The sequence below is a fragment of the Centruroides sculpturatus genome, unplaced genomic scaffold, assembly GCF_000671375.1.
Source record: "Centruroides sculpturatus isolate CEXI.00-Female unplaced genomic scaffold, Cexi_2.0 scaffold10, whole genome shotgun sequence".
Lineage (NCBI taxonomy): Eukaryota > Metazoa > Arthropoda > Arachnida > Scorpiones > Buthidae > Centruroides > Centruroides sculpturatus.
The window spans coordinates 1,758,363-1,774,215 of record NW_019384396.1 but is presented as its reverse complement, the minus strand read 5'-3'; the positions used below and the strand labels follow the sequence as shown (position 1 = coordinate 1,774,215).

Genomic DNA, 15,853 nt, shown 5'->3' with positions numbered 1-15,853 from the left:
ATTATTGGAAACATGTTCATTTCACTATTTGTATGGTTTTATTTAACTTATCATCATCATAAATATTGGTTATTTGTATTCATTACAAAGAATATTAATAAAGTTTATATACTTACTTGCAATGCACCAACAAAGTGCCCAACATTGGAATCCCACACAACTGTTGTAGTCATGGATGATCTGTGTCCTGTTTTCCAAGTAAGATAACCTACAGTATGTTTATCGAGCTGTCTGGCTATCACTAAATCAAGAATAATATAAATTAATATTTTCTAAATAATAAATTCTAAATAGAATAACTGATCATACATCAATTTATTATTATTTAAAATGTGTATAAGTTCAATAACATATTAAAATGTATATTCTTTTCAATCATAAAGCCTGACCAAATGAAAATAGATTGTGCAAGAAATAGCATGAAAAGTTCAACATCATCATGAACTGCCATGCTTATTGCACCACTGATTCATGGTATTATAAAGTTTGATTCACAATGAATTACCAAACTCTTTATGGCTCTTCTCAGAAATTTTTATTTTCATTTGATCACCTGGTATGTAAAGAAGTTGGTTAAACATTTTTGAACATTCTCTAATCAGCTCAAAACTTTTTCATTAAACATACAAGTTATAATAGAGAGTTACAATAAAAAAAGAACAAACATTAATTGTAAGAAATTCAACCAAAACATTATTTTCTGGATTGTTATATTTTAAGTTTTTTCTTATTTTGGGGAGTTTGTTTTGTTCAAAGGGTAAAACACCTGCACCCTTCATTCAAAATTGATCTTCATTTTAAAAACTGATAGCAGGTCCCAGTCAAAAATGGCATCTATAATTTAATTTATTACAAATGGTCATTGAATGATTATGTCACAGGATAACCTAATCAACATAAAATAATAATATTTTGTCAAATGTAAGATGAGATAATTGCCAGTAAGAAAGAATTGTAAAATAATTGTTAGCAAATGTAGATGAATATGCAATAAACTTAGATGTATGATGTCACATTCAGTACTTTAAAGGCTGCTAAAAGCAGAGCTAAAGTGTACTTTCCAGTTAACACCAAGCGTGATGAGTAGGTGATTGGTTTGTGAAGAGTTGCAATTTGTAAGTTAGATCTAAATTAGAAGTTAAGAAGCATTTTTTAGCAGATAAAAGTTGTTAAATTATTTTGCTGCTGTTGTTTAAAATAATAATTAATTTTGTTAAAACTAAATTTTTTCTACAATTATTGTCATATTATTTAATGCATTAGTGTTGATTAAAACTTTGACAAAAATTTGCTAGTTATAAACGAACTACTGTAAATTTTATAAATGTTAAATTTTATTGTTAACAAGTCAAATTTTGCAACTATTTATTTAAAATTAAATATAAGGTCCAGATTGTAACTTTATACAAAAATAAACTGTAAAAGTATTCTCGTTTGTACACCATCACGAAATAACAATTTCATGGCAGAGTTGACCTTTATTTGGAAGCTTTTTGTCTGCCTTAACATGAAATATGTTACAATCTTCCCTCTGACGGCAGCTTAGACATTTATAAAAATTATAAATTAAAAAAGTTTTTTCTGGGAATAAGTATAAACTTAGAAAATTTTTAAAAAATTTTTAGTGGATGATCTGTAAAAGTGTTCTCCTTCATAACATTTTGCATGTCAAAGCAGATGAGAATCTGCCAAATAAAGGTCAACTCTTCCGTAAAATTGTTATTTCTTGGTGGTGTATGAAGGAATTACAAAGGAGGACACTTTTAGAATTTGTTCACTAAAAATTTTTTAAGATTTTCTATGTTTATACTTATTGTCCCAGCAAAACACTTTTAATTATGGGCCTGGCCCATTGTGGCTCCATTGTGAGCCTGGCCCATTATGGGTTCGGCAAGGCCCACAATGGAGCGACCGGGTGGTGAGAGATGGGTCCAACACATCCAAACGGACCACCCCCGAAAAATTCCTGGGGTTTCCTTGATCCGTCCAGTTTCAATCCAGGGATCAGACAAGGTGGTAGACTGCCACCTTGTCTGATCGGCCATCCAGCCATCAATTTAAAATGCTTTCATTAACTATTATTGATAAAACAGAAACTAATTAAAACTAATCAAGTTTGACAGAAAACTTATAACTGGTCATAAAATATAAAGTTTATGTACTTACTTGTGCTTAATCCAGGCCTAATACCATTTGGTGTAAATTGTAAAATTCCTTGCATATTGCTAAAACTAAAAAAAACAACATTAAAGTAATTGTGTTGTTACTAATAAATTATCTACTAATATCATTATTGATTTTTTAAATAAGTAAAAATTATTTAAACAGCATAATATAATACATAAATTATTCAATTAATTATTTAAATTCAATTAATAATTTTTATACATAAAAGTAGTGTGTCTGCACATCTACATACAAATAAAGACAATTTATTACAAAAAACAATATTGTAATGTTCATAATGCCATATTTTTATAATAAATTACACAAACAGGCTTCAATTAACACAATACATACATTTATACAGTTGACAGTAGTGCCCAAGTGAAAACAATTTAAAAGAAAATCTATATCCCATAAAACACATTTTAAGTTATTAGATACATTCCTTGGTCCCAAGCTACATATCTTAGGTTCCTCTGACTGTTATTGTTTAACTCAAAGAATGATGAATCAGCAGTTTATCATCTGAGTGCTAAAACACTTCAAACTCTCACTATTTGTATGCCAAACATGAATGGTGCTAGAGTGGGGTGAGTGACTATCCATTCTAAAATCTCAATGGACACCTATCCATCCACACTGTAATAATTTATTCAAGTCTACCTATACTGACTATTATTGCAGGATTTGTTTAAATATAAATTGATTGTTTATCAAGTAATTATACATTCTCACTAAGCTTTTTTCTGCTTATATATCTTACTGAAAAGTAATCACTAAATTTTAAATGATAAAATTCACAGATAATACCTATCCAACTAAGACAATGTTCCATCCCATCTCTGTCCTCCTAGAATGAAAATCCTAGTGCCAAATAAATACTATTTCATGTAAATTGTGTGTGTTGTGATGATAAAAAAAATTAAGGTTACAACAGAATATCTCAAAATGCTCAAAATAAATTTTTGATGTTAGTTCCTTGATCAACTTCTTTCAATTGCATCATAATTTTATTTCTGCAAATATCCCCTTTGAATAGAGAAATAAACTCTTTCATGAGACTTCCATATGTAAAAAAAACATAATTATAATATCCTCTAAGTGGTACCTACAAGTGACCTTCCCTGAAGCAATGTTATATAGAAAAAAGAAAGAAAAGGACATGCATTACAAGAAATCTCTATAATTAATAAACCATTTGACAATAAAAATGTATTAACGGAAAAACAATAATCAAAGATACCCATATTATAGTCTATGTTTATTAATATCTCAAATTGCTTATGGAACATTAAAATTTACATTTCAGAGCATTTTCAAAAGCCATATTAAAATTATACCACCAGAACTTTCTTATATATCTTATATTATATAACTAAATGCAAATTATTTTATTCAATCAATACACAATCTCTAGTTTCTATTATGATAAATATTTTTTGATTACCATCTATTTGATATTCTGTGGAACACTTTTAAAGAACTCAAGAAACCTTGTCCAGCTCCCACTTCAAACTGAAATAAACAACTCAATTTTTAATTATTGCTAATACACATAAACAATAAAAAATATAAAGATATGAAAAATATTATCAAATAATCTTTTAATTAAGAAAAAAATGTGAAAATTTTTTATCTACTAGATATTATCAAATTAGCTTATAAATTACTAAATTCATCCATTCAAAAAATTTCAATTACTTTACACTTTTATCTGTTTTGAATACCAAATTTCGTCCAATTATGCACTATCTATTAATGTTTTTTAGTCATTATAAATAGCATTGTCTAAAAATCAGTTAACCAATATATATTTTAAAAACAGTTGAAACCAGTTTGGAACAGCTACATAATAATTATTGTGGTGCAATTTGTAAAAATTGAGACCTGTAAGTTCTGACCATCATCTGTCTTTCCTTAATCTCAAGAACAGAGTTAGATGAAATTGACAATCAGATATGGGAACCTTAGGGGCAGGAGGCCCCAATTAACTATATATAAACTTTTGATGAAAACTGGAAGTCATGTTATTTCAATTCAAAAACTCCCCCCCTGAAAAGTGTTAGATCACCAGCACAACTCTATTGTGAAAGGAAAAGTATAACATACAGGGGCAAGTCACTACTAATTTGAGGTGGAGAAAATATATTTTAAATTTAATAAATAAAAATATGATTAAAAATACAATAAATAATTGCTCATTCTTGATTAAGTTACTTCCAATAAAGTGAACATTACAATGCATTCCTAACATATTTTAATTGCTCTTCAAAATATATCTTGATTAACTGATTTTGGGCCATATTACCCAACTCGGACCTACTTTATTATTAGTTTTGTTTTCTTATATGTAAATTTCCAAGAATGTTCAATCCTCAAAAAAATCTAATATGTTATAAAAGTGCAAGAAATAGCCATTCCAGATACAGTGAAATTTCATATAATGTTAGAATCTTAATATATATTAAGATACAATATGAAACATAATATTCAGGGAAAGAATGTCAACTAAATTATGGTTATTGTTATTCATTACTTTCCTATCATTTTAGTATGATATACTTCCCTGTGGAAAGTTCATGCCAAACAACCTGGTAATTTCTAAAGTCTTTATTTTAATTTGCAAAATATGCATTTCAGATTCTATTCATAAAATCTCTTTTCAATGTAAGTGTAAAAAGGATGATGTAAATTTAAAAAACTAAATTTTTCACTAATATCCAGGGCTTCTTTATTGTTGCATTAAAGGCATTGAGTTATGTTAAATGGTCAAAGCATTTGCTATTGGCATTGATGCTGCTTCTGAAGAGACTGCAGGACTTTAGAATAATATGTAAAGGTACAGAAGAAGAGGATAAGGAGAAGAGAGTTTATTTAAAACTAGTTGATATTTGACTGGTAAACTGAATGTTCTTAACTAGTCAAAGGATGGTTGGTAATGGACAAAGTATGAAAAGGTGAATTTTTCATTATTTCAAAATACTTTAATGTGAAGTATATTAATGGCATTGTGTAATATAATATTATTATAATACTTAACAATATTATATATATATATATATATATNATATTAAATTAATAACATTTCAGACGTTGTTATAAATTTTTTATATATTTTGATTTTTTAACCAAATGTCCGAACCTTTTTAAATTCGAATTTGTTAGTTCGATCAGAATCAGTTCGATTCTAGAACAATTGTAAATGTTCCATAAAATTGATCAAATTGAAAATAGTTTGTTTGATTCTCAGCAATTCTCATCATTCTCAATGGTAGGTGTTATATAACAATTACTATGGTTGTTGAAATACTGAATATAAATGGGGTTTGCTTGCAAAACCTCTGCGGGCGAAGTTGCAGGTAACAGCTAGTAACTAAATAAAAACAATTGGGTTACACTTGGATTGTGAAGACACTCTCCTCTATTAACGATGACAACAAACAAAAACTCATCATCCTCATCAATTATAAGGTAGATGGTTATTAAAACAGATTCTTTTCTTATAAAAACATTTGAAATATACCTCCATAATTCAATAAACATAACTTATTACAAATTATTTAATATATTTTTTTCCATAATTACAGCCATTAGATCATGAATTGTTCAACTTTATTACTGTATGTTCTAGTTTTGTTTGAATGTATCTAAAATTTTATGATGTAATTTTTATATTTGTTTTTTTTTTGAAGCAATAATCTGAGGATATCCTATAACAAAAATAAAAAATAATTGTAATTTAGCAAATTTTCACTTTTTAACATGTAAACAAATTAGCTAATATAATTTGTTTACATGTTATAATATTTCAATAAGAAAATAAAATAATTTAAGCTATTAATAAATTTTTTGACCTATTTCCAAGTTTTCTACATTAAGATCTAATTTCAAACTTTCCACCATGTTAAAAGATCATGCAGTATTAATTCAAACTGTCAGATCACATTCAACGAATCAATGTTATAAAACTAGCTAGTAGCTGTTGAAAGTGCAGTAATACTGCAAATGCCATAAAAATTGGATTGGCTTCTACTTTCACTGGACTACCAAACAGCACAACAACAGATGATAATATCTGCCACAAACTTTGCTGTTTTTCTTGATGTGCCACAGAATACATCCACCTTTAGAATTATTACCAATTGTTGCACAAAGTTATCCTAATTAAGTCCCTAAATTTTATTTGCTTGTCCAACTCTAATTAATAGTAGTGCTTTCTCTTTCTGTTACTCTAGTGAATGAAAAAGATGAAACTATTACTTTAGAACAGGAAATAAAATATTGGAACATATCTGTAATATCTCAGAGACAATAAAATAAAATTAAACAAATAAAATTGTACTCAATATAATAATGTAATATATATATAAATATTAAGAAAAAAATATACACTAACATATTAATGTAATAATTGTATGAATACATGCTATACATACCCGTCTTCATATTCATAATTTTCAAAAAGTCCCGTAGCATCAATACCAACAGATACAGTTCCCTAATAAATAAATATTGCAAAATATTAATATTAAATATAGTAAAAGTTCCATATTTGAACATTTAGCATATTTACAGTCCAGGGTTTAAATAATTTTTCATATTTTCAAAGATAAAATTTGTTTTTTGCAGAAGGATTATTAAAAATATTGAAACAATGGATAAAGAACTAATTATATGATTTTTAATACATTTTATCATAAACATGTTCTACTAAAATTCATACTGTAACTATTAAATTACATTAGTGGATATCATCTCATAGTTGCTTATACAAGTATTATATTATTATAGTATGTGCACTTATGTAGAGTATATGTTGCTTTATATTAATATCTAGCCAGGATTACCAGAGGTAATGATTTCAGTGGGATCTAAAATCACATATACAGTACATAAGCAAATCCTGACTCTTGCCCTACAAAAACTAAATTCAGTCATAAATTTAACAAAATTAATTACTTTTCTCTTATTGCACAAAAAAGTTATTTGATTGTAAAAAATATGAAAATTTCTTTTGATGATTTATTAGTTATTACCCAAAATAATTTTTATATGAAGATTATACATGAATTGTGTTTTACATTATAATTTTGCCATAAATGATTATTTTTCGTTAAGTGAAACAATAAGTAAAAAAATTCAATATTTTATAACATTAAACAATGTTTTTAGTAATGGTAATATGTTTCTCTTCAATTGCATATGAAATTATATAAATAATGATGAATTAAAGGGAAGGGATTTTTCGAAATTCCCCCGCGGGAGGGAGAGGGAGAGCATTAAGGCTTAACCGGAAGAACGGCTTCTGTACTATTTTACATGTGATTTTTTGTTATGTTTAGGTTTAGTCTTCATTAAGTACTTAAGTAGACTATATTAAATTAATAACATTTCAGACGTTGTTATAAATTTTTTATATATTTTGATTTTTTAACCAAATGTCCGAACCTTTTTAAATTCGAATTTGTTAGTTCGATCAGAATCAGTTCGATTCTAGAACAATTGTAAATGTTCCATAAAATTGATCAAATTGAAAATAGTTTGTTTGATTCTCAGCAATTCTCATCATTCTCAATGGTAGGTGTTATATAACAATTACTATGGTTGTTGAAATACTGAATATAAATGGGGTTTGCTTGCAAAACCTCTGCGGGCGAAGTTGCAGGTAACAGCTAGTAACTAAATAAAAACAATTGGGTTACACTTGGATTGTGAAGACACTCTCCTCTATTAACGATGACAACAAACAAAAACTCATCATCCTCATCAATTATAAGGTAGATGGTTATTAAAACAGATTCTTTTCTTATAAAAACATTTGAAATATACCTCCATAATTCAATAAACATAACTTATTACAAATTATTTAATATATTTTTTTCCATAATTACAGCCATTAGATCATGAATTGTTCAACTTTATTACTGTATGTTCTAGTTTTGTTTGAATGTATCTAAAATTTTATGATGTAATTTTTATATTTGTTTTTTTTTTCAAGCAATAATCTGAGGATATCCTATAACAAAAATAAAAAATAATTGTAATTTAGCAAATTTTCACTTTTTAACATGTAAACAAATTAGCTAATATAATTTGTTTACATGTTATAATATTTCAATAAGAAAATAAAATAATTTAAGCTATTAATAAATTTTTTGACCTATTTCCAAGTTTTCTACATTAAGATCTAATTTCAAACTTTCCACCATGTTAAAAGATCATGCAGTATTAATTCAAACTGTCAGATCACATTCAACGAATCAATGTTATAAAACTAGCTAGTAGCTGTTGAAAGTGCAGTAATACTGCAAATGCCATAAAAATTGGATTGGCTTCTACTTTCACTGGACTACCAAACAGCACAACAACAGATGATAATATCTGCCACAAACTTTGCTGTTTTTCTTGATGTGCCACAGAATACATCCACCTTTAGAATTATTACCAATTGTTGCACAAAGTTATCCTAATTAAGTCCCTAAATTTTATTTGCTTGTCCAACTCTAATTAATAGTAGTGCTTTCTCTTTCTGTTACTCTAGTGAATGAAAAAGATGAAACTATTACTTTAGAACAGGAAATAAAATATTGGAACATATCTGTAATATCTCAGAGACAATAAAATAAAATTAAACAAATAAAATTGTACTCAATATAATAATGTAATATATATATAAATATTAAGAAAAAAATATACACTAACATATTAATGTAATAATTGTATGAATACATGCTATACATACCCGTCTTCATATTCATAATTTTCAAAAAGTCCCGTAGCATCAATACCAACAGATACAGTTCCCTAATAAATAAATATTGCAAAATATTAATATTAAATATAGTAAAAGTTCCATATTTGAACATTTAGCATATTTACAGTCCAGGGTTTAAATAATTTTTCATATTTTCAAAGATAAAATTTGTTTTTTGCAGAAGGATTATTAAAAATATTGAAACAATGGATAAAGAACTAATTATATGATTTTTAATACATTTTATCATAAACATGTTCTACTAAAATTCATACTGTAACTATTAAATTACATTACTGGANTAAAAAATCTACTTACATTTTCTGCTTGCTGAACAGTTCTCTTCTCAGTCTGTAGACAGTGTTTCACAACTCTTACCAATTGTTTTGGATTATGAAAATAATTTTCCTATTAAAATAATGCTTGCATAAAAATTAAGTAATAATAAATTAATTAACAATATTCCAATTAAATCACACTATTCAACATTAATTACATAAAATTATCAAATTCAACAAGCAACACTAAGTTATACAAATCATTGATTAGCTGAAATTAACATTTTTCAAGACCCAAATATTTTATTATCATATCAATTGTGGAGATGTCATGCAAAAGCAAACAAGTCCACTCTAAACAATTGTTGGAAAAATGCAAAAAACTTTTATTAAATTTTTTTACACCTGTAAAAATTCTCTTTTTTTTCATTTTGTATCTAACATCAATTTTTGTATAAATCCATGGATATTAAATGGATATAAAAATTTTAATTATCCATTTTTGAAAATTTAACTAGTTTCCTATAAGTTTCTAGTGTAGCAATGTTCAATACAGTAATACCCCAAACTTACATGATAGGTGGGACTGAGTGATAACCGCGCAAGTCGGAATATAATTTCACAATTTGTGTAAAATCCAAGTCAGATGTATGTAAACTAATAAATATTCTTGTTAATCCAAGTCAGATGTATGTAAACTAATAAATATTCTTGTTAATCTTATCTCGTCTTTTGATTCATTCATGGTTACAAGAAATCACCACATAGAGTCTCTCAAGTCTCTGAAGATATAACAAACACAGAAATAAATAACACAAAATAAATTGTAGCTATGTGTCAATTCTGCATGACATATCCAAATAAGTAAGCTAAACAATAGTGTGGAGGGAGTGAATAATCAAGAGTTGTGTGGCGCTCAAACAAAAGACGAATTTATGAGATTTGAAAATCGTGTAACTCTGGGTTCACATAAGTCGGGGTAGCGTAAGTTGAGGTATTACTGTATTTACTTTTTACTCTCATTTCACTCCTGTTTAAGTTAAAGATGCATTATATATATTTTATCAGCATATCAGTGTTCTAGATAGACTATCCACTAATGGAGAATGAGAACACAGTTTGTTGTTTCTTGTATCCAGGATAAAAGTTCCCATCTAAGCCAGAGAGCACTTTAGACTTGGAGAAATCACTCTCATCTGGTGGAATCCCTTCCATCAACTCAGTGAGAATCTGTTGACTTGGGGAGAACTGATTTGTCTTTGGGAAAAATCTCTTTTGGTTCCTTGGTGGGAAAATCTCTGCTGTCTTAGTGGGAAGAATTGCTCTCGGATCTTGAAGTGAAGTCTCTTAAAGGCTTTACATCCCCAATCAAATGTTCTGGTTAATCATGATCTTCATCCTCTACCTTTCCGATTGGTCCCTAGTTTGTTACCAGGATTATTCGAGACGGAATTCAGAGATCAGACACTGACCAAAGATGTTTATTGAATTTGACACAAATCCGCCCATAGTACAGAGTCAAGCATTTTTTCCCCAGTTGTAAATATTACCAGCTACACTCATTTGGTTTAATTATACATTCTATCTTCATGTTTTCACAATAATTGGAGAAAATAGTCAAATTCCTGATTTGCTCTCTCATGAATCTTTATCTACTAAGAGCATTTTAAATGAAACAACATTTTCCTTTAAAACAGATTTTGGCCAAGGTTTCAGACTCTGGTCAAAACCTCACAATAGTCTAACCTTAGACATCACAAGAATATAACTGCCATATTTACTCACATATAAGATGACCTCACATATAGGACAAGGTGTGACTTTAAAGATCAAAATAAAGAAAATTAGATTTATTAATACAATTCTAATTTTATTTCATTTAATCACAAGTAAAATATCAAATTAACATAAATACACACATTGCCCTGCAAAAATTACTGGCATTTTAAACTTTAAAGAAAAATCTTGTAAAATCAACAACATAATTTGTTCATGTAAAGCTGGACAATCAGAAACCTTTTTTCGCCAATTCTTAATAGTCGAATCCACTCTTTGCTGATTACACCTATGAGTTTCTCCAAATTCTGATTTCAAAATAATCATCTGTTTTCACATGGGAATGGATTAAAACTAACATTGTGCTCCCATGTGATTTTGGAATTTCAATCTGAAATTCAATTCAAAAGCCTTGCTTTTCCTATTGCTATTATATTGCTATTGCTGTTGCTAATAACCAAGCATAAAAATCTTTTATACAAAAGTTTTTTATATTATATAAAAAATATAATATAAAACCGAGTTTTTATATTATATTTTTTATATCTGTTATATTTTATATTTTATTTTCTATTTGGTTAATGCCATTTCTGTTTGTAATTTAAAATTGGCTTGGAAAAAACATTTGATTCATATTTGAGCCTGAAGTTGACATTCATAGTAGCGTCAAAAGTGCTTGCAGAAAAATAAAATATTCCTTAACACCTTTTTTATGTTGAGTTTTTCTCCTTGTGTATATAATACTTTTACCATTTTAACATCAAATGAGTACATGTAAATATTATCCATTTTAAATTATTTATTTATTTATTATTTTATCACATAATATAACAAAACTGAGAAATTTTAAAATATATTTTGTACCTCTATAAGCAAAGACCACAATAAAACACATGCATTCTATAAATCAGTTGACCATATGACTCTTTGTAAATTTCATTTTCAAAATGTGCACTAAAGTAGCTTCAAGTTATTAGTTATTCAAATTTATATAAAAAATTTCAAATAAATTTTAAATTTTTTTAATACTAATTGCAAATTTCAAGAATAATGACAGGTTCAAATTAACCAGATTCTGACTGTAATATGGAAATAAATACAATAAAGATGATACAAATTAAATCAGATCATTCTCCATAAGAAGGATAATCTAATTTTTTAAAGATGACATTAATAAATATTTTTTAAAGAAAGAAGATTCTATATCATTTTATCTTTTTCTTGCTATGTGAGTTCCCATTAAAATTTATAAAAAAAATCATCAAAATTTAAACAAAGGTCCACACAATCTTAAAGCCAATATTGTATAACAACAAATTTTAAAACTTTTGTTAACATTCCCAATAAAAGTTTATTATATAATTTAAAACTGAACATGAAAATATTCTATTGTTATAAAGTAAAAAAAAAGGGGGTTTTGAATTAGTTATGATAATCAATAAACAATATATTCTTGAAAATATTTACTTGAGTTTTTACACAAACTCTAATTTTATATTAAGAAATACCTAAATAGCTTAACAGTACTTTGGGATTTGTTCTTTGCTGTAATCGCCTCTCCTCTCTTTCTCTTGCCAACTGTTCATATTCTTCTCTAATTTCTTGGGGAGTTTTAGTTCGTTGAACTATCTATAAAAATAATCTTTTAAAATCTTAAATTCAAAAATCAATAATTTCCTTTTTTTTAATTACTTCTTTCTTTATTAGGTTTTAACAAAATTATAACACTATCAAAAAAATAAATTTTAAGAAATTATTTCATAATATAGTTTCAATCATTTCTTTATTGATAGGTAAAATACTAGATTAAACAGGGATGGAGAGTTGGAGTTGGTAGTCAAAAGTCAGAGTGGAAGTCAGAAAACTTATCAACACCCATCTGATTACATTGCTTTGACATTTAAAAAATTAAAAATTGTTTGAAAGCCATTAATACTGTTATTTTTGACATTTTTAATAATAGAAAATGCAGCCCCATGCTGTTATTGCACTACTTCCTATGCAAGTCAGTGCTGAACAATTATTTTCAGCTCTGCATTTAATCAAATCTCACTTACACACTAATTTGAAAGAGGATATAATGGAGGCTACTCTTTTTTTTTGAGAATAAATTCTCTAATTAAATTTTGTTCAATCTTCTTAGTGTTAAATTTTTTTAGTATTAATATCATTATGTATATGTGTGAATCAGAACTAGGTTATAAAATTTATTTGTATTATTGAATCCAGAAAAAGCCTCTAATTTTAAAACTTGACACAAACTATTCCCCACTCGTAAAGTATTATAAGAACTCTCCCCTCCCAAATAATAATTTCATTAAAGTAATAAAATGTATATTACTTTTACATATTTTCTCCATCAACAGCCAACACATTTGTCACTTTTATGTCAAAAAGGAAAATTGACTTCCTTTCACAAGCACTTATCTCTAGTTTTAATGAACATCTAGACGTCTAACTCATTAATATGTCCCGTCAACTGATACAAATCCATAATTTCTATTGGAAAAACTTGTATATAAAAAGGGCAATCTCCCATAAGTTAGGGAGTTCTAGGCCAATTTCCAATAGTGCACCATTCCTGAAAGTCATCCCCCACCACTCCACTGCATCCTCCATCATCGATCATCGAACTTTTACCCCAGAGGACAACTGTCAACAGCATCCCAGTATATCCAACCAAGGTAGTATGTTTTGATTGATGTGAACTCTCTCTCTCATGATAAGATAGGTTAGGACTTTTAGAACCTCCTCTGTTACTTTCTGTGGCTCAAAGTCCACATCTTTTATTTTATTTTGTCCCTATTAAATTTTGTTTTGTTTTGATTTAAAATGGTCTCATTCTTGATCTCAAATATCAGCAGAAGCCTTATCACGGATCTATGATCCCACTCTCTCGGAAAAGTACAATAATTATTATTTTGCATGCCTAACACTCTAATTAAGCTGGTGTCAGGAAAAATCTATGGGAAGATCACAAGAACTTCCTGTTCACCAATAAATATTACTAAAATCCCATCCAGTGACCCTGTGGGCAGATCTAGCGGATCTGACATCAAATACAGGTGAAAGAAAATCCTTTCTTAACCCTGGATTACCACACACATATATATATAGTAATAAATATTAATGTATTAATATATATAAAATAATAAAAATTTAATAGTCTCAGTTTTTTATAGGTTATAGTTTGATATGTATTATGAATATACAATACCAAAAAGACCCAAAATTAAAAAGCCAACTTTATTTCTATTAAACAAATTACTAATGTACTTGTGGTGCATTAGTGAAAGGAATCAGGAGTCAAAGTTGATTTTAAAAAATACCAACTCAGGAGTTTGGAATCATGTATTTTTCCTCAGACTCCCCATCCCTGAGATTAAATGTTAAAATTTTAAAGTAAATTTATTTTTAAATAAATATATTTTATTTTACATTAACAGAATGTAAAAAGTTCTGTAAAAGTATTACAAATTAATTAGTTATTTTCACTGAAAAATAAATCAGATTTTATATCAAAATTCCTTAGAAAGCTATAAAGTAATTGCACATACAAAACTTTTAATGCTACTTATCAAATTTTGTACACAATTCTGTTTTTAACATTTTTTTCACACAGTTGTGATTTAACATGGTCTGAAAAAAATTAATTCTCTTTTTACACAATTTGTTTTGATCTAAAACTCAAAAACATTTCAAAAAATTTGCCTTTTTTAAAATCACTATTTGATTTTAAGTCTAAGAAAAAAATATTCGTATTTTCTTTTTTAAAAAACTGCTTTTAGAAAAAAAATTCTTAGAACTTGCACTTAAGGCTGCTAAACATTCTCATGTAAATTTCAAAATAATTTGTATTTTTTTTTTTTTATGACTATCTGAACATAATGACAATGGGTGTCTAGATGATAAGCAGCTAAGTAAATAAACTAATGACAAAGTCTATTTTATGTGAAATAGAATACGTCACTGGTTTGCTTATTCAATACTTGTCATCTAGCTTTCCCAATTAGTTTTTCATTCTGACTATCCTGCAATTAAAACAGTCAAGACATTTTGTTCAAAGTTTGATAATTTTTTTGACTGACTGCATTTCGTCCAATTTTGTTCAATACAGAATAGCTTTTATATGTCATTTGGCATTAAAAGCTAGATATTTTGATATTTATTTGAAAAGGTTAAATAAAATTTATGCAAATACCAAATTTATTAAATTTTGCTGATAAGTTGCTATCATCACTACTATAATATAGTTTCAATCATTTCTTTATTGATAGGTAAAATACTAGATTAAACAGGGATGGAGAGTTGGAGTTGGTAGTCAAAAGTCAGAGTGGAAGTCAGAAAACTTATCAACACCCATCTGATTACATTGCTTTGACATTTAAAAAATTAAAAATTGTTTGANTTATTATTTGAATTGAATTATATTTTTAAAAAATTTGGATTTTTACAAAATACCTATAAAAAATTCTATCCCAATCTAGAACTATGCTAGCCAATGATGATGCCAGCAGAACTTTTAGCACAATAGTCTTGGATATATCTAGACTGCGTAAAAACACTGTGTACCTGGTGCCAGTATATTGCAAGATGACTTTGTATTTCTCTGCTACAACATTCATAGTCTTTACACATTAACCATATCTGCTTTTCCTGCAGAACACACTTCGAAACAATCTTTTTCACAAGTAATGATATTCACGAAACTAATATAATGTGACTATAGTATTGCAGCAATTTAGAAAATAAATTCATTTTAAAATATTTTTTTCATTGAAGATAAAAAAATTTTTTTGTATGAAAATGAAATTTAAATGATATGAGAATGCAAGATCTAAGATCAAATCATCCCAGGTTGTTATTGGATTAAATATTT

The 15,853-nt window shown here is 27.4% G+C and overlaps 1 protein-coding gene across 1 annotated transcript in view; it reads right to left on the bottom strand.

The window, feature by feature from the left end:
* The window catches only part of LOC111618383 (dnaJ homolog subfamily C member 11-like), a 46,208-nt gene that overhangs the window by 8,711 nt on the left and 21,644 nt on the right, over nt 1-15,853 (bottom strand). Inside the window, exons 4-11 of the mRNA XM_023359896.1 lie at nt 12,502-12,603; nt 8,909-8,970; nt 8,473-8,596; nt 6,603-6,664; nt 6,167-6,290; nt 3,614-3,681; nt 2,167-2,231; nt 117-241 (exon numbers count right to left, since the gene is read on the bottom strand). Of these exons, the coding sequence (XP_023215664.1) occupies nt 117-241; nt 2,167-2,231; nt 3,614-3,681; nt 6,167-6,290; nt 6,603-6,664; nt 8,473-8,596; nt 8,909-8,970; nt 12,502-12,603 (732 nt within the window). The remainder of the gene's footprint in view (nt 1-116; nt 242-2,166; nt 2,232-3,613; nt 3,682-6,166; nt 6,291-6,602; nt 6,665-8,472; nt 8,597-8,908; nt 8,971-12,501; nt 12,604-15,853) is intronic.